This window comes from Ictidomys tridecemlineatus, chromosome 3 (assembly GCF_052094955.1).
Source record: "Ictidomys tridecemlineatus isolate mIctTri1 chromosome 3, mIctTri1.hap1, whole genome shotgun sequence".
In the NCBI taxonomy this organism is placed as follows: domain Eukaryota; kingdom Metazoa; phylum Chordata; class Mammalia; order Rodentia; family Sciuridae; genus Ictidomys; species Ictidomys tridecemlineatus.
In genome coordinates this window covers 59,078,151-59,097,146 of record NC_135479.1, presented here as the reverse complement: position 1 = coordinate 59,097,146, position 18,996 = coordinate 59,078,151, and the positions used below count along the sequence as shown (strand labels likewise).

The 18,996-nt window shown below is 35.0% G+C and overlaps 1 protein-coding gene and 1 pseudogene across 7 annotated transcripts in view; one reads left to right on the top strand and one right to left on the bottom strand.

Annotated features, from left to right (window-relative positions):
- Positions 1-17,048, bottom strand: part of Znf624 (zinc finger protein 624) — a 42,344-nt gene extending 25,296 nt beyond the window's left edge. For 3 of the 7 annotated variants that reach the window (XR_013436343.1, XR_005726530.2, XR_013436344.1), the window contains exon 1: positions 2,144-2,241. Coding sequence is in view for 4 of the 7 variants with exons in the window: in XM_040269579.2 (XP_040125513.1) it covers positions 2,144-2,239; positions 4,070-4,196; positions 10,559-10,624; positions 12,546-12,578 (322 nt within the window). In the remaining 3 variants the exon portion in view is untranslated. Of the gene's footprint in view, positions 1-2,143; positions 2,242-4,069; positions 4,197-10,558; positions 10,625-12,545; positions 12,633-16,204; positions 16,346-16,367; positions 16,884-16,952 lie in introns of those variants that run through there. The other 4 variants (XM_040269579.2, XM_040269580.2, XM_078042919.1 and 1 more) reach the window with 4 other exon arrangements.
- A 293-nt stretch (positions 17,049-17,341) lies between these two features.
- Positions 17,342-18,167, top strand: LOC101973015 (large ribosomal subunit protein eL6 pseudogene; annotated as a pseudogene).
- Positions 18,168-18,996: the final 829 nt, after the last annotated feature.

Genomic DNA, 18,996 nt, shown 5'->3' with positions numbered 1-18,996 from the left:
GAAAAGGGGGATGTTACTTCAGATCTATAGAGATGTTTAAAAGATAATCAGAGGACGGAGATTAACACCAAGAAATTAAAACTTTAGATTAAGTGGACCAATTTCTAGATAAACATAATTTTCTAAACTAAAACAAAAGAAATAGGGAATAGGAATAGTTCTGGTAAGTATTAAAGATTAATAGAAGTTGTAATTAAATACCTTTCTCAGGCTCAGATGAATTCTGTGAATTCTATATTCCATAAAAAATAAAAACTCTCAACTCTTGCTTTCTTTACTATAAGCTCTTAACCTTGCCTCATATTATAGAGAATATGGAAGCCCTAATAACAGAAAGCTTTAACCTTCCCACCACCAGTTGACCAACATCTGTGCCCATCTTCTCCATCTTTCTCAGTGTTACAAGACAGGAGTTGATCTCCTTGACAATCCCTCCTTTTCAGTCTAGACTTTATCCACTTAAACCTTCTCAAACCCTTCAATCCTTCAGTGATTGAGGCATTTCTATGAACACTGAACCATTTTGTGGAAACTTCCATCCCAAAAAATACAACAAAAATGCTGTTCTTCATTCTATATTTTCCTCTAACTGTTGCATCATTGTTCTCTTCCTCTTCATAAGGAAAAAAATAATCTCCTTTAGATACTCATCTATCTCCACTTTTACTGACTCATTTAAATATAAATAGTATTATTTAATTCAGAATATATGTGAGTTATAATAAAATGAATACTCAAACTAATTTCCATTTAATTTTTTCCATGTCCACTGCCATCACTGTAATAAAGGTACTACTGTCTTCTCTTGTCTAGACTGTTGTTACAACCTCTTAACTTTCTGGCAGCTTTATGACCTTAAGTTAAATCTTCATTAACAGCATTAGTTTCTTAAAAATTCTTAATTAAAATCTTTTCAAGGCACTGGAATTGTGAATCAGCGGTACAGTGCTCACCTAGCATGCCTCAGGCACTGGGTTCAATCTTCAGCACCAATTAAAAATAAAATAAAGGTTATTGTGTCCACCGACATCTAAAAAGCAAATATTTTAAAAACTCTTTTCATATTTTTGCACTCAGCTCCCTTAGGTTAACATCCAAACTCCTTACCATTATCTGCCATGCCCTGCAGACTGCCTCCTGACCCTACCTCTAATCTCATTTTGTAACAGTCCCCCTTCACTTATGCTACAGTCTCAGAGACTTCCTTTTGATTTCCAGAACATATTATGTTCTTTTCCATATCAGGTCCTCTGCACTGCTGATTTTTTTTCCTGGAATTATTCTCTTCTCTTCCCCTGGCTAGCTTCTTCTTATCCTTCAGGTCTCATGTTAAATGCCACATCCTCAGAGGCCTCCCCTGACTACCCTATCCAAAGCAGGCACCCTCATCCCTGTCCAGGTTACTATCCCATATCTCCTCATTTATCTTGTAGCTAACAGGTACTCCACCACTAATTAACTTGTTTTTATTTGTTGAAATTCAATTGCCATAAGGGTAGGGACCTATTACATCTTATTCACTGCTATTGTCCTAGTATTTAACCTAGTTCACAGCATATAGATGTATCATAAACACTGATTAAATAAATGAATTCTATATTTTGATTCTCAACTGGTTCCTTGTTCATATTCTCAAGGAGTTAAGAACCTGGAAAAAAGGAAGATAGTCTTTGAATAGGTTCAGTAGCCTTGCAGTTGAACAATGTTAAATTACAAGTAAATAGGTTTATTTTTAAAGAAATCAGTGGTGACCCTTAAGGAAGCATTTTTAGGAAAAAAATGAAAAAATAAATGTCATATTATGATAAAACAAATCAGAAAAACAAAAAGTTAACTGGAAAGGATAGAACATAAAGGGTTATGTTGCGAATGTTTGAATAAAAAAGAATAAAGGAATATTTGTGAAAAGTATGTCCCTAAGAAAGCAAAGTAGGGTGGTACAATAAGGAGAGGACGGGGGGGGGGGAGAGAAAACAGTGGGCAACAGAGATGGGCAGCGAGAGGAATGGGACATGAGATCTTTTCCTTTAAGGCAGCTTTGATATTGAAATATCACCCAAAATACTTCCTATGTTCTGTGGAATTTCTCCCTATTATCTGTTATTTGAAATAAATCCCAGTTTCTTGGTTCTGATTAACTTACCTGGATAGGGAGTTCTTGAAATTTCTCTCACCACTGCCCATGGTCCTTTCCCATTCTCTAAATGAGTTATCATGTCTGGTTTGGAAACTGCAAGCCCTGTTCAGAGAAAAATGAATAGGATTTAATTGAAGCTACAATCAAGAATTATTACCAATTTTTGTCTCAATCTCTGTAAGGACCACTACAAGAAGTTTTAGAACTGTACTAAATTGCTGATTAGTCATTTGTGGCTATTTAAATTTGAACTGAAATTAAAATAAATGAAAAAATAAAATTCAGCTCTTTAGATGGACCAGCCAAATTTCAGTGTTCAAAAACCATAAGTACACAAGAAATAAAACCAACAATCAATAAGTAGGATTGCCATTAAACTAAAAAGCTCCTTCTGCACGGCTAAGGAAACAATTAAGAATGTGAAAGGAGCTTACAGAATGGGAGAAAATCTTGGCAAGTTACCTTTGATAGGGATTAATATCCAGAGTATACAAAGAACTCAAAAATCTTAAAATCAAAAAACCAAACAGCCCAACCAACAAATTGGCAAAAGAATTAAACACAAACATCTCAACAGAAGTAACACAAAAGGCCAATAAATACATGAAAAAATGTTCAGCATCTCCCGCAATCAGGGAAATGCAAATCGAAACTACTCTAAGATTTTATCTCACTCCAGTCATAATGGCAATGATCAAGAATAAAAACAACAATAAATGCTGGTAAGGTTGTGGGAAAAAAGGAACATTTGTACATTGTTGGTTGGATTTCAAACTAGTACAACCACCCTAGAAAGCAGTTTGGAGATTCCTCAAAACTAGGGATGGAACCACCATATGATCCAGCTATCCCACTTCTGGATATTTTCCCAAAAGATCTAAAATCAGTATGCTATGGCAGCTCAGCCACATTAATGTTTATAGTAGCACAATTCACATTCACAGTAGCTAAATTATGAAATCAATCCAGATGTCCATCAACTGATGAATGGATTAATAAACTGTGATAAACACACATACACACAACACACACACACACACACACACACACACACACACACACACACACACACTGAAGTTCTACTCAGCCATTTAAAGGAATGAAATTATGGCATTTGTTGGTAAATAAATGGAAATGGAGAATATCATGCTAAGTGAAATTAGCCAAACTCATATACGGAAGCTAGAATAAAATAAAGAAAAGAGGAGGGAAGGATAAGATTACAAAAGGAACCAATCAAATACAAATTAATAGATAAGTGAAAGGAAATTTAGTAGATTAGAGGAAGGAAAAAGGGAGGAGGAGGTGAAGCAGGAAAGGAGGAGGAAAATGTGGGGATCATGAACTGAAATCAATTTCCATGCATGTATGAGTTTGTTGGAATGAACTCAACTACTATGTATAATCACAAAGCTCTAATTAAAACAAAAACATAATGGCTAATATCTGCCATAGTGGATAGCACAGTTATAGAATAAACCTCTCATAGTAGAATGTTCTGTCATATAGTTTATTCTAGAGAATTACAACCACCTCAAGGAGAGCTCAACACTATGATCTAGGTTCGTGGGATAACAGATCATGAGAATAATCTAAATTTAGAAAGAAAATGAACGCATCTGTTCCTTCCTTTCTAGAGGCAGTGATAACAATTCCAATTTATGGCAATGATCAGGAAAACCTTTGATCCTATATCTGTAGGACTGTCAACAATCTCCAAGATTCAAAAGAAACAAATATTTCTTTATCTACAATGAGCATGCCATTTAGTTAAAAGTGAGGAACTGCATGAATTACAACAATGTGCCCCTGAGATGAAAAGATTTTTGACACCTAAACTCTAAGCCACATTCAGTAAAAACTTTAGAGTCTCAATATTTCTGGAAAACCTGGTCAAATAGGCAAAGCCATCAACATAGAAGTTAGCCTTACCCAGTGAAACCAGATTTCTATAATTCTCTAGCATCACATCTTTGTGCAGATTCCTCTGTGTAGGGTCCATCAACCTCCATTCCTCCAATGTGAAGTCTATTGCCACATCCTTAAACGTCACTGATTCCTAAAATAAATACAAAGCAATTACCCAGGGATCATAGAATTAGACTTGTTAAGCAGACAGTAAGTATGAAACTGGGGAAGAACTCTTACAATCAGAATCACCAAATGATTATATAGGTCAACCTGTTCAACCTTTCCAGAATACATGACAAGAACCTAAAACCAGAAGAGAAAGCCTATTCCAGCTTTGGTGTCTTACCTGATAGCAGGATTTTTTTCAGACCACTTCAAGTCTAGATTTTTATAAACTCTAACTAAATATTGATCCTACCTTAATACCTGGAGTTGAACAGTATGGTTTCCTTCTTCCTTAGAAAACCTTTAAAATATTTAGTAATTCTGATAGTTTGCATCCAAATCATCTCTTCTCCCTACAAACCTATTTTAAGTCAACTTTCTTCCAATTCCAATCCATAGAATATTACTTAATAAAATGTATATTTTATAATTCAGATAATTGCATATAAAATGGGGTGAGTATTAGTAAGGAGGAAACAGCAAAGTAGACTGAAAAAGAAGATAGGCCTTTGGACTGACATTTAAAATACACAAAGAACTCTTTTAAAAATCAACAGTAAGAAAATGAACAACCCTATCAAAAAAATGAACAGAATACCTGAATAGCCACTTAACCAAAGAATATAAATGGATTACAAGTACATATATGAAAAGATCCTCCACATCATATGTCATTACAGAACTGCAAATTAAAACTATATTGAAATACCACTATGAATGTATTAGATGCCAGAACCCAGACCCCTGACAACACCAAATGCTGACACTCTCACTCATTGCTGGCAGAACTGCAAAATGGCATTGCAACACAGTTTAGAAGTCTCTTACAAAATTAAGTATATTCTTCCCACACAATCCAGCAGTCACAGTTCTTACTATATTCCCAAATGAACTGAAAACTTAATACCCAAGCAAAAATCTCCACATGGACATTTATAGCAACTTTATTCATCATTATCAAAATCTGGAAGCCACTAAGATGTTCTTCAGTATGTGAATGGATGAATAAATTGGTACATTTGGACAATGGAATATTATTCAATACTAAAAAAATGAGCTATCAAATCAAGGAATAGAAGCAACTTTAAATGCATATTATTAAGTGAAAGAGGCTACTCTGAAAGGCTAAATAATGTACAATTAAAACTATATGACATTCTTGAAAAGGCAAAACTATGGAGATGATAAAAAGGTCAGTGATTGCCAGAGCTTCAGGAGGGAGTCAGATGAATATGTACAGCACAAAGGACTATTCTCTATGATACTCTAACTGTAGGTACATTATATTACATGCTTGTCAAAATACATAGAATGTACTATACCAGGGTGAACCCCAAAGAAATTTGGGTGATAATGATGTGTCAATGTAGGTTAATCAATTTTTAACAAAGGTACAACTCTGGTGCAGGATATTGATAGTGGAAGAGACAAGGAAGCAAGGGCAGCAGAATACAACATACACTAGTATGGCAGTATGTAAAAATGTGGATGTGTAACCGATGTGATTCTGCAATCTATATACGGGGTAAAAATGGGAGTTCATAATCTACTTGAATCAAATGTATGATCAAGAGCTTTGTAATGTTTTGAACAACTAATAATAAAAAAAAAGAGACAAGGGAGCTATGTGGAGGGAGACAGGGATATACAGGAATTCTATATACCTTCTGCTCAATTTTGCTAGAATCCTAACATTACTTTTTAAAAATATAAAGTCTATTTTAAAGGGAAAAATAGGCCCTTTTGAATGTTTCTTATTTTTATATATTTGAATTTTGATCCATGTAAATGCTTTATATTATTTTAAAACAAAAATTTAAAAGACAGTCCCTAAAAGTTAAAAGATGCAAACAGTTGGTAGCATACCCATTTATGAGAGAACTACTTTGAGTGACTTTAAAACATAGTAATTTGTCTGCATATTTCTGTTAAAATATACTCTGAGGAGAAAAAGAACTACAAAACAAAACCAAAAAATAGGTTTTCAGTAAATAATCAGATGGGATGCAATCAGTAAAATCCATACTGTCTGAAATTCTAAATCAATACTGTTCAATAGAAACATAATGTAAGCCATAAATGTGATTCTTAATTTTCTAGTAGCCACGTTCAAAATAAAAAGAAATGGTGAAATGAGTTTTCATAATATATTTACTGTACTCAATAAATACAAAATGCTATAAATTTAATATGCAATCAATATTAAAATTAACAATGTACTTTATATTAATTCATCATTGAAATATGGGTATGAATTTTAAATTTATAGCACATTTCAATTTTGACTAGCCACATTTATAGTGGTCAAGATTCACCTGTGTCTAGTGGCTTCTCTATATGACAATGTAGCTCTAAAGTAAAAATGACTTGATTTGTGATTACAAAGGGAAAAAAGGAGAGGATGAAATCTCTACATTAAAGTAACCCAAGAGACATATTAACCAACTATACTGTTTGACTCAACTTAGGGAAACAAATACCAGTTGGATATCTGATGACATAAAGGCTTGATATGATGCCAATGTTAGTTATTATAATGATAATATTTGGGCTGGGGTTGTAGCTCAGTTGTTGAACGCTTGCCTTGAATGCATGAGGTTCAATTCTCAGCACCACATAAAATAAATAGATATTGTATCCATCTACAACTAAAAAAAAATTTAAATAATGATAATATACTATTTATATCATATTATATTATATTATATATTATATCATATTATATTGATGTAATCATATATTGGTATAATATATATTTATATCAATATAAAAAATGTATACTATACCAATATACATTTACATCAATGAAATAGAATTGATAGTCTAGAAATAAATCCTTATGTTTATGATCAGTTGATTTTCAACAAGGATATTAAGAATTCAATGAGGGAAAGAATGGTCTTTTCAGCATACATTGCTGAGTCAACTGGATATTTATATACAAAAATGAAATTTAATCCTACCCCAGACCATGTATCAATATTAACTGAAAATGGACCACAGAACTAAGTGAAAGAACTAAAAGTAAAAAACTATTATAAGGAAAGATGATAAAATCTTCATGACCTTCAATTTGGTAATGAATTCTTATATATGAAAATCAAAGTACAAAAGAAAATGCTAGGTTAATTAGACTTCATCAAAATTAAACACTTTGTACTTCAAGGGATATGATCAAGAACTTGAAAAGGAAATCCATATAAAGTGAAAGAATGTTTACAAACCTTTTATCTGGTAAGGGATTTGTATCTGAAATACATAAAGAATTCTTACAATTCAAAAATAAAAACACACTCAAGGAAAAAATGTGTAAAGGGCTTGAACAGATGTTTGTCCAATGGCCAGTAAGTACATGAAAAGATCCTGAAAATCCTTAGTCATTAGGGAAATAAGATACCAATAAGATGCCTATAATATGTATATAATAAAGAACACATATAATACTCAGCAATAATTAAAAGAGTTTCTTCAGTTTAACAACTAAAATTCAGTTTCTGAAAAAAGGACAAATAAATGAATCTACTTTCACCAACATGAAAATTCCCTCAACATTCTGGAAATCTTACTATGTTTCAAGGCTTCATTCAAACTTCCACATTCTACAATCAGTATTTTTTCATCCTTCACACAATACAACCCTCTGGTTTCTCATGATCATTTTTTTTAACCTTTTTTTCCCTGGAAAAGGGGGAAAAAAGATTGAAGAATATTTTGGGGTAATTTAGGTTACTGCTAAAATTAAAATTTTATTTTCATTGCAACAAATTCTAATCAGGTAGAAGGACACATATTTACTTCAACTACACTATCCCAAATCAACTCTATTCTTACCTTAGAAAAATAAAATTGGAAACCAAATTCACAATACCCACAAACTGCTGATTCTTAATTCAGCCAAAACACTGATGTATACTATAGAAACCGAAAATCATAAGCCTTATGATGTTCTTTATCCTAAAGATTCTGAGAAAACTGCATTAAGTTAGGTTGACGTAAAGATTTCTTCCTGATAAATTTTGAGAAAGTAAAAATCATCTCAGGCTGAGAAAGTAAAATAAAAGTCTGCCTTCCCATTTGTCAAGTTAGAAGAAGAGACACAGAGAAAACCAGCAGCAAAGTTAAGCAGAAATATTTCTTGCATGGTCACTCTAGATGTAAAGTGTCAAAAGGCCCCTTCTTTGAATAACTACTGCTTTTTACTAAGAAACTTTTATAATGTAGACTGTCAGAAAATTTAGTTTGAAATCATGTCAGAAAAAAATGAAAGTGACTTTGATGCAGTTTTGATTTCCAACCCAGATAAAGAGCTCACACCATGGGATACTGAACAAAACATTTTACATTTATCTTAACTCTGTACTTTCTGAGGAGAGAGAACCTCAGTTCCACTTTTCAGTCTTTATACAAAGCCCACTTTGATTTGCACCTATCAAATCACTGATTTCATTAAAATTTCTGCTGAACTCCACTCTCCCTCAAACTGATGTAATAACCCTATGTTCTCCTTCATTTGGTATGAAGTATCTCTCATTGCAATGAGCCAATAATACTGAAAAGTTTGGCCTTCAATTGAATAAGACTAATTATATTAATTCTTTTGTCACTATAAAATCATAAAGCTCATTTGATTTTAAAGATTCTTATTATCTCCTCTTCATCTTGAAGTTATGCTTCTCTAGTTGTTTGTTGTTAGGGAATTAAATTACTAACCTAAAATATCAACCTATATACAGGCACTATTAAACTATCTATGATTTTACTGGTTTTACTATTAAACTATCTATGATTTTACTGGTTTCTATCTTACATACCTCAACCTTATATGAGAGTCAGAAAATATCATGACTCTTTCCTTTTGGTCTGATTATAATAATCATGTGAATATAACTCCCTCATCAGTCTTAAACAGTTTGTTAGATGTGTGAAAAAAAAAAACATGTACCTATCAGATAAAAAATGTTTAGCACTGAAATTTCTCCTTTTGAAGAACTATACTAGGAAAAAGTATTTTTAAAATGTCAAAAATAGCAATTCTATAAACAAAACAAAATAAATGCCAATAAAAACCAGTAAAACAAAAATAGGTTAATGACTTGTTGATGTCATCACAATATTGGTTTCATTTAAAATTAAACAAAGCAAGGTTCAGTACTTACAAAAAGAATTCAGAATTAATCAGACAAAACTGATCTGCCAGAGTCCCCTCTATCAGAAGAAGAAAAATAAAACATACAAATTGTTCACCATATCAAAAAGGATGGTATTTTCCTAAGGTTCAAGATCCAAAGTCTAAAACTATGAATATCTTACCTGCAATTTTTGAAGTATAAACTGTATATGCTAAAGGACAAGTTTAAGATCCATTGGCTCAGTGCTATATTTCAGAAATACAACAAGATTGAGTCTCAGTATGTATCTTATCATGGAAATAAAAAGAAAAACAAACATTTTTGCGATAAAACCACTTTCAAAGTAAAACTTTCAAAAGCAAGAACATAATTATCCTAAAAGCATAGTGAACACATATCAAAGATGTAGTTAAATTGTTGACAAAACTAGTTTAAAAGAAACAGACGTATGTACACAGTGAAAAAGAGAGTGATCGATAAAGATTATAAAATTAGACAAAAACATAGATAATGTCCTACGGGGCGATAAAACTATAACTTTGGTGATTACATTTTCTCCTAGGTAGAAATAATTTGGAACGTTTCAATATTCTACAGGATTATATACAACTTTGAGGGTTTGAATATTAATAGTAAATAGTAAGTCAAGTAAAGCAACCTTTTCCTGCTGCCTCAGGTGACCCTTAAGCTTGTTAACCAATGGTCTCATTGGACACTAAAAGGCCATACTTTGCCTTATTTCTAAGTGTTGGATAATTTTTTAATAATAAATCTTATTTTGACTTTTTCTGGAAAAATCAGGTCGTTAATATACTCACAAATTAGTAAGTAATTTAACAAATTACTTACTAATATGAAAAAACAAATATGAAAAAAATCTAAACCAATTTATACTCATTTTAAGACTACTGCCACTGATGTTAATATATTATTCTTGATATTTTTCATTACATTGGGTCTTACTAGAAAAGAAAAAAATCAGACTATTTAATGGTAGAATAACTTATTATGAGCAATTATGATGTGACCATCTGTCAAATTTAAAACTGCTACTACTTCAAAGAAAGGAAATTTATCACATTGATGCTACCACCCCTAGGGTTAAAACACCTATCAAATATTTACTATGAACTTATAAAGAGCTGGGATTGGCAAGAATTAGGGGGAGTAAAATGTACTTTTTCTTTATACCCCTTACAAATGATGCTGCCATTACCTTCACCAGCTCTGCTTCTTCCGTCAGAAGGTGAAGATCTCCATCTGGCTGGGTAACTTCAGAACTCTGAAGGAACACAGGAAAGATCACTCAGCGAAAGGCTGCCTATGATCTAGAATAGAGCCTCAGCAGGTACCCCCAGTTCACTGTGGATGTGGTGTGTATGGAACAACCTCTTTTACTGTTTTAAATAGGGCTGAAACTAAGGTCCTGTATTAATATCCAATCATTATCCTCCTTCATCTTCTTTGAGGCAATGACAAATATGCAAACCAGAAAGATAAAACTCCATGTTTTTTTAAAAGTAGGGGATTGAAAAAGAACCCATCAAAAACAAAAACAAACTTAAAATAAAGGCCTTCACCTACCTATTGCATACCTCTTTTTTCATATGAAGATGAGATCAATTTTTCAGAATGTGTCTATCTTGCTCAAGAAAATATCCAAAACCTATCAACACCATCTGTTTTCTACAACTGAAATATCAGTACAGTGTCTAAGGGGGCACATCTCAGGAATACTCAGGAAATATTCCAGGGAACTCTCATAATATTGTCTTCTTCCAAACTTTAGAAACTGTATTCCAACAAGGAAGTGATTTATATAAATAAAATTAAAGTTTACTGTATCTTCTAGTAGTACCTATTTGGATTTATCATTTTAGAGTTTTGTGTCATTTTTAAAAATTATGGATAATAAAAATATCTGCTTAAGTTTTATTGGGAAAAAAAGCTATCATAGTTACCCTCTCTCAAGTGCTTATAAAAAAATCCATAAACAGCTTTTAAAAGCTGTGATGATGTGAATTTCAACCCTGGTAATATGGATGGGTATGATCAGGCCATAATCTATTACTACACAAATACAATTGGACCTACTGATCAAGTGAAACATTTTGTTTAATTTATATTTTCAAAGGCATCTTTTAAGTATTGTTTACATGTTATATAGTCTGGCTAGAAAGAATAAACAACCATTACTACAATAAATTATATTTGTTGTACTACCTTTCTTCTGAATCTCTTACTTCAGAAAGTCATTGCTCAACTAGTTTTTATCATATTAATACCCAACCTAAAAACACTTAAGAACACATACACATACACACACACACACACACACACACACACACACACACACACACTTAAATATCTTCAGGGACACATTTAAAAACTCAGCTTAAATATCTCATTTCTGGCCCTATCTTTTTCAACTTTTCAACTTGAATCACTATTTTACCCACTGTTCTTTGCATCAGAGTCTTGCCCTTAAATACCCTTCTCACCTGAATCCTCATGAATACTTTACAACTATTTAATACAAATACTTGTAATTTGGTACAAGCTTAAATCTAATTATCCTCATAAGTTTCCACGACCAATTCAGATAACACTAATACGTCATTTCTTTACTTGTATAGCACTCGTCTTTTATCATATTGCTACACAACAATCATTCACCCAAATTACATAACCACTTTTTTTTAATGCTATACTGAGACTGTGAACTCTTTACAGCCAACCACTGTGTCTTACATACTTTTTTTCTGGTTGACTACTTCTTTATGGGTAGAAAGTGGGAGATCACTGAGAGTGGACACATGACTCAAGTGTGTGTCCACATATTTTGTTTCCCAAAATTTCCCCAATTGAAAAATATTCCATTATACTACTCCATAAATACCTGAAATTTTCTGGGAACAGTTCAAATTTAACCTCAAAAGTGAACTGCCAAGACTAGTTATCATATCTAAACGTAGCCCAAATATTTTTGGAAAGGCCCAATGTCCTTAAATTTGGTTCAATAAGTATAATGAATCCTTTTAAAGATTATAACTTTTGCTAAGATTGACCCAATTTTAATAGGTCATACAGTTTGGTTCTCTTTCTATAAAGAGTGTGAGTAAGTAAGAAAAGTATGTGATTTAGAAAACTTAGATAAGCTCTGAAAACAAAAGAGCAATCAGAAATGGAGGAGAATGACTTACCAAAGGTCCAACTGCAAAAAACACAGCAGCCATAATCTCTGCTTCTCAGTCCCCCTCTCTTGAAAGAGGAGAGTCCCACAAAGACATCTGAGGAAGAGACATAAGCTATGAAAACCAAGTCTGCCTTGGGTATTTCAGATTCACTGACTTGGAATTCTAACATAGTGAGCATGATAATCTTAAGGGCATAGGAGAGCAACCCCACAATCCACAAAGGACAAAGATCTTGAGATCTTAATACTATTGAGTGCAGTCATAGCTAGCAGATCAAATATTGTACAAGGAACTTTAACTCTTCACATCAAACCCATAGCGTGTGTGTGTGTGTGTGTGTGTGTGTGTGTGTGTATTTCATAGATGAGAAAATGTAGTTTGTAATTTCTGAGGCCTAGAAATTACAAACTACATTTAATTTAATTCCCAAACCCACATTTTTCTACTAAATCAACTTGCACTGTAAAGTCACAAAAAAAGTGCAATCATTCTTTGCCACAATCACCTACTCATTTTAACAATGAAATATTTTAAGAATCTCTTTTTCTAACCTTTTCTGGAAGAGTCAATTTCCTAAAATTTGCAGAGACCTCAGAGTCATGTAAAGAGAGTAGTATAACTTCAAAATTTAAATATTAAAAACTTTGACTTGCCCCTCTCCATCTCATATTCAAATAAATTTTATCTGCCCTTTCTATATCAGGCAAACTCAAATGAAAAGGAAACAGGAATAATGATAATGGAAGAGAAAGTGCAATTCAATATACAAAGCCTTAAGCAATAGTACTTTTATACTGGGAAAAATTTTTGCCTAGAAAAGATTTTACACTGTGGAGAAATAACGGGGCAGAGGCTTTATTTAGGTGTGCCTGGCACTGATTCTGCTTTCCCACTTTTAGAAGAAACTCAATAGAATACATTCTCTAACTATGGTACAGTAGAATTACAAATGTAAATGAAAATCTGAAGTGGAAAAACTTGTCACTTGGAAATTAAAAGTAGCACCTTAGTAGAAACAAGGAAAAAATGTCATTGCTGGTGAGTTAGCAAAATGAGGGTATTAAAGATTAAATATGCCAGATATCTGCCAAAGTTATAAAGAGATTCAATTCATGGCCCTAAATATTTCCAATAAAATTTTTAAAAAGAATGAACAGAGTAAGCATCCAACTAAAGAAGAACAATAATAAGCAATAAATATTAAAAGAAGAAACTAATGAATAAGAAAACAAACATCTGAAAAAGCCAGTAGCTAATTCTCCAAGAAATAAAATATATGTCACTGGTTGGTCAAAGGAAGTCAAAAAACAAAGTCAATAAACCAAAAATAGAAACAGGAAAGTAGTTATAGCAAGCACTTTAAATTGTTTACCAGTAAAAATAAAATTTTCCAAAGAAAATTTTCCAAATTTATTTTCAAAAATTTCTTGAAACAGAAAGGGCAAGAACCTTAAGTAGCCAATACAGAAAATGCAGCAAAGATGGCTAGTTGCGTGGCAATATCCAGTCCATCTTTCGACCTGGCAAAAACTTGAACTCTTAGGTAGCAAGGAGCAACCTAGCTAAAGACATTTCCCAGCCTCCCTTGAGCCAGGTGTGGATGTCAATAAATTATGGCAAAAGGGATTTGAATAAAAGATGCATTCAACTTTCAGGTCACATCTTTAAAAGGGAGCTGCTTGCCTTCCACTTCTTACTTTCCCTTATCCACTGGTGACACTAAAAGAATGAACCAGCTTCTATCACAGAAAGGACAATGCCCCCTGGACAATCTGGAGCAAAAAGGAACCTGGGTTACTAGATGATCTAAAAATCAGAGTTGCCTACTCCCACCCACTTCATCATTACTTGCCAACTATCAATTCAGATTATTGTAATGAGAAATAAGCTATCTTTCTTCTTGGAACCACTACTATATGGACTCTGTTAAAGCCGCTGAATTAATTTCTAACATAGTGAAATACATTTAAAAAAGTCTAAACTTATCAGGGAAATATCAAGGAGCAGAGTTTAGTTAAACAGAAAATATTTGAACATCTTAGGAATGTACAGTAGTCTGCTTCATGATATTGGGTTTCACAAGGCACAATAAAATTTTTGATATGAAGAAAAAATTAAGTTGACGGAAGAAAAACACTGCAGTGTGGAGATAAGCCCAGGGTTAAAAAAAAAAAAAAAAGTCATCTGGGGGATTCCCATAGTGAAGTCTCAAGGCTACCAACAAAATGGTATTCCCTTATATCAATATTCTCTAGATTTAAGGTTTTTGATCCCTTCGGAAAGTTAATGAATATGATCAATCTTCTCCCAGAAGACTCCCACATAGAATAAGGAGGGTGATAAATCTTATGATGCTTATTAAGAAGGAAATATTGCCTGGCATAGTGGCGCATGCCTGTAATCCCAGCAACTCGGGAGGCTGAGTCAGGAGGATCTTGAGTTCAAAGCCAGACTTCACAAAAGTGAGGCACTTAGCAACTCACTGAGACCCTGTCTCTAAATAAAATACAAAATAGAATTGAGGATGTGGCTTAGAGGTTGAGTACCCCACCCCCAAATAAAAGGAAGTTCCTTGGTTCCATCTAATATACAAATAAGGATCTCTACTTCATGTGATAGGCACAGAAATCTACACTTTTAACAAGTACCTCAGGTTCTTACCTTAAGAAATATTATCTTGAGGCCAATTCCTGAACCTCAAATTAAAAATTCTTTACACACTTCAAAATCCAAGCGAAATTTGTTTTACCAAGAGGCAAGGCCAATATGTTTTACTCTAGAGCACAGGCAAGGTGTGGTGTTGCAGGAGTTACCTGGGCTGAGTTTCTGCGTCAATCAAGGTGTTTCTTATTATTATACTACATAACACCGGTACAACCTAACTTCTGAAGAAGGGGTTACAGACCCATTTGAGAATTTGACCTTGTCTCAGAATAATGCACATGCATATATGATGTTGCATGGTATTTCAGGGTACATGAAGATTGACTGTTCCCCACAAGCCTATTCACTGACCTCCAAGTGAAGAGGCCTAGTTTTACAAGGCTGCAAAGAAAAAAGTGAGCTAAGACAAAAATAATCAACATAAATTATTTTTTCTCTAAACACTAAAGCAGACCTACAAAGAGTAGGTAGTGGTTTTATCAAGAATAACCTGAGCCATTATTTATTTTTTAAATTGGTAAAGATTTATCAACTCCTCTGCCATATGTCACATAGATTATGCTAGTAAAGTATATTTATCCAAACTGTAAAATTGACATCTTTTGTAATCAGAATAAATGATATTTATGATTGAATATATTCAGCTTTATCTTAATCATGCAAACATATGCATAACAAAAAAACATAATAAACAAAACAGAGAGACCCAAGACCTCTGATACGTGGGGCCTCAATATTTACCTATTTTTCTATACTTTCCAAGTAGACAATATAACATATCTATATTTAAGTGGGATTTAAGTATGGAATAAAATCCCAAGGTTGCTGTCCATATCTCAGGTTTTAACCTTGATTTGGCTAACTTAGCAATGTGACATAAGCAAGTCAACGAGCACAATGAACTCGTTATTTGAAGATAACCACGTTACATGTTTGTACTTTTGACATCATGAAGAAGCTATCTAGACCTATTATTTCCCCAGAGTCATCATTTCCCTCACATTTTCTTTTTCCTGGTTGTTTTGACTGCACCCAAGCGCTGTCTTTCCGAGCACTGCAGAATTATCAAGAGACTTTAGGAGAAACTTCCCTTGCTGTGATTCTTAAGCCAGTGTAGGTATTTTTTTCAAAATAATAATAATAATGAAGTTTCCACATTCTTACTGAGAACTTCAGCGTCCCCGACTATTCCAGCATTTCCCAAAAACATACGCCCGCAGAGAAAAGCTGCCACGGTTAACTGGCGAGCATAGCACCGGTCACCAATGTGAAACCCTGCTCCATCTCGGCCAGTTCAGAAGCCAGGGCGGACGTCCTCTGACCCGTCTCGCCCTCTTAATTGCCCTTCTCGGCCATTCCGGGGTCCCGCTCCTCACAGAAGCAAAGATGCGGGCCTGGGAAGACCGTTTGGCGCGGGCAGGGGCCAGTCATCCTCTTGGAACCGCAGCGCGAGCCCTGCGCCGGGGATCATAACCCCTTGTGGCTAGGCCCTGCCAAGTCCGCCGGGAACGTTCCCCGAGTCGCACCCGGGAAGAGACCATAGGTCGTGCGGACAGCCCTACGATAGGGCCGGGTGGAGACCGGGCCCACCCCCAGGCAGGAGGCCCAGCCCCGAACGTCTCTCCGCGGGGTGGGAGGGCCCCACTCTGGGGCCGGGGAGGAAGCGGCCACGCCCCGGACGCTGCCAGGACCCAAGCGCTAGGGGAGGGGCGGGGGCAGTCGGGGCCTGACGCCCCGGGCAATGAGTACCTGGCGGCCGCAATGAGCACAACTGAGGGCGCTCGCAGAGCAGGGTGGGAACGCGTCCAGCAATGGCGCCCGCTCGACTGGGTCGGCCTCCAGGCAGGCCAGTGCGCCTGCGCAGACGGGACGCTAAACTACAGTGCCCAGAATCCTCAGCGCTGGAACAGTGCCCGGTACCCTATCGGCCCCTTCGTCTGCGTTTAGGAATTTATGAAGGATTTGTTTACTGATGCTTTGGGTGACCTAAAAAAAAAAAAAACTCCATCAGGTTGAGAACACATATGTTGAGGGACCATGAGTGTAATAAGCGCTAGTACTAGTCATTACTAACACAGACTGATGACAGGACCCTGGCCATAGAACAAGGCATCCTATGAATTTAGTTCAAAACCTCAGGCCCCTGTAGAGTTGATAGATTTGTGTCCAAGCTTTTGCTCTTTTTCCATTCAAGTTCTTGACCAGAAAAAAAAAAAATCGATAATCCCCTCATTATAATTTTGGGTCTTTGAGGACATGTACAAGAGGGAATACTCAGCTGCTAAATCCAAGGTTGAGAAGAAGAAGGAGAAGTTTCTTGCTACCGTTGCAAAACCAGTCGGTGGTGACAAGAATGGAGGTACCAGGGTCGTTAAGCTTCGCAAAATGCCTAGATACTACCCGACTGAAGATGTGCTGCGAAAGCTGTTTAGCCACGGCAAGAAACCTTTCAGTCAGCATGTGAGAAAGCTGCGAGCCAGCATCACTCCTGGGACCATCCTGATCATCCTCACTGGAGGCCACAGAGAGTGGTTTTTCTGAAGCAGCTGAGCAGTGGCTTGCTACTTGTGACAAGACCTCTTTCCCGCAATCGAGTTCCTCTGCGTGGAACACACCAGATATTTGTTACCACTCCCTCCGCAAAGATTGATATCAGCAATGTGAAAATCCCAAAACACCTCACTGATGCTTATTTCAAGAAGCAGCAGTTGAGGAAGTCCAGACACCAGGAAGGTGAAATCTTCAACACAGAGAAAGAGAAATATGAGATCATAGAGCAGTGCAAGTTTGATCAGAAAGCTGTGGCTTCACAAATTTTACCCTAAATCAAAGCTATCCCTCAGCCCCAGGGTTCCGTTTTATCCTCACAAACTGGTGTTCTAATTTCTTACCAAGAACCTAACTAAATAACTGATACATTAAAAAAAAAAAACCAACAACAATCATTTGGGGTCTTTGAATCATAGTTTCCTTTTTCAGTTCATCTAAATAATAATGATAGTAATAATAAGAAATGATTTCCCTGGCCCCAATTCCATGACTTCAATGTCCAAAACCATATTCTCCATGGATGGTCAAACAGAATCCTTAAGGACACCACAGCTGCTTCCTCAATAATGGGACTATTTCCTCTCTAATCCATTCCTACTCCTGTGTGTGTTGGATTCCATAAGACCTCTTTCTGCTGCTTTGTGTACAATGCCTAAGCATGGTCAGCCTTTCCAGATGAGGATCTTCAGGGAAATGTGAATCTCAGTAAAACTGAACATTGCAAAAAACAAAACAAAACAAAACAAAAAACAAAAACTGGATTCAGCATGAGTTCAAAGGAAAAAAGGATCCTGTGGATACCTTTATAGAAATTATCAAAGGAGAAATGCAAGTGGAAAATTGAACTTCTGGACATCACAAGTACAACATCAAAACTTAAATTAGACTGTATTTAAAGCAATTGAGATATTGCAAAAGAAAAGATTAGTGAAATGAAAGACATACTAATAAAAACAGCACCAAAAAAAAACAGAAGAAAAATGAACAAAGATATTCCTTGTTTAAAAAAAAAATCTATCAGGAGACAGTGAAAAACACATTTAAAGCACTGAAAGAAAACTGTCAGCCTGGAAATGTATACCCATCAAAATATTTTTCATAAATAAAGGTGACCTTGAAGTGGAATAGATGGAGTAAACATACACCGTTCCGTACACCTTCCACTTAGTAAAGCTAAAAACTCTGTAAAACAAAGATAAGTTGAACAGAAGGCAGTCCAACTAGGGATCTTGTAAGCACAAGA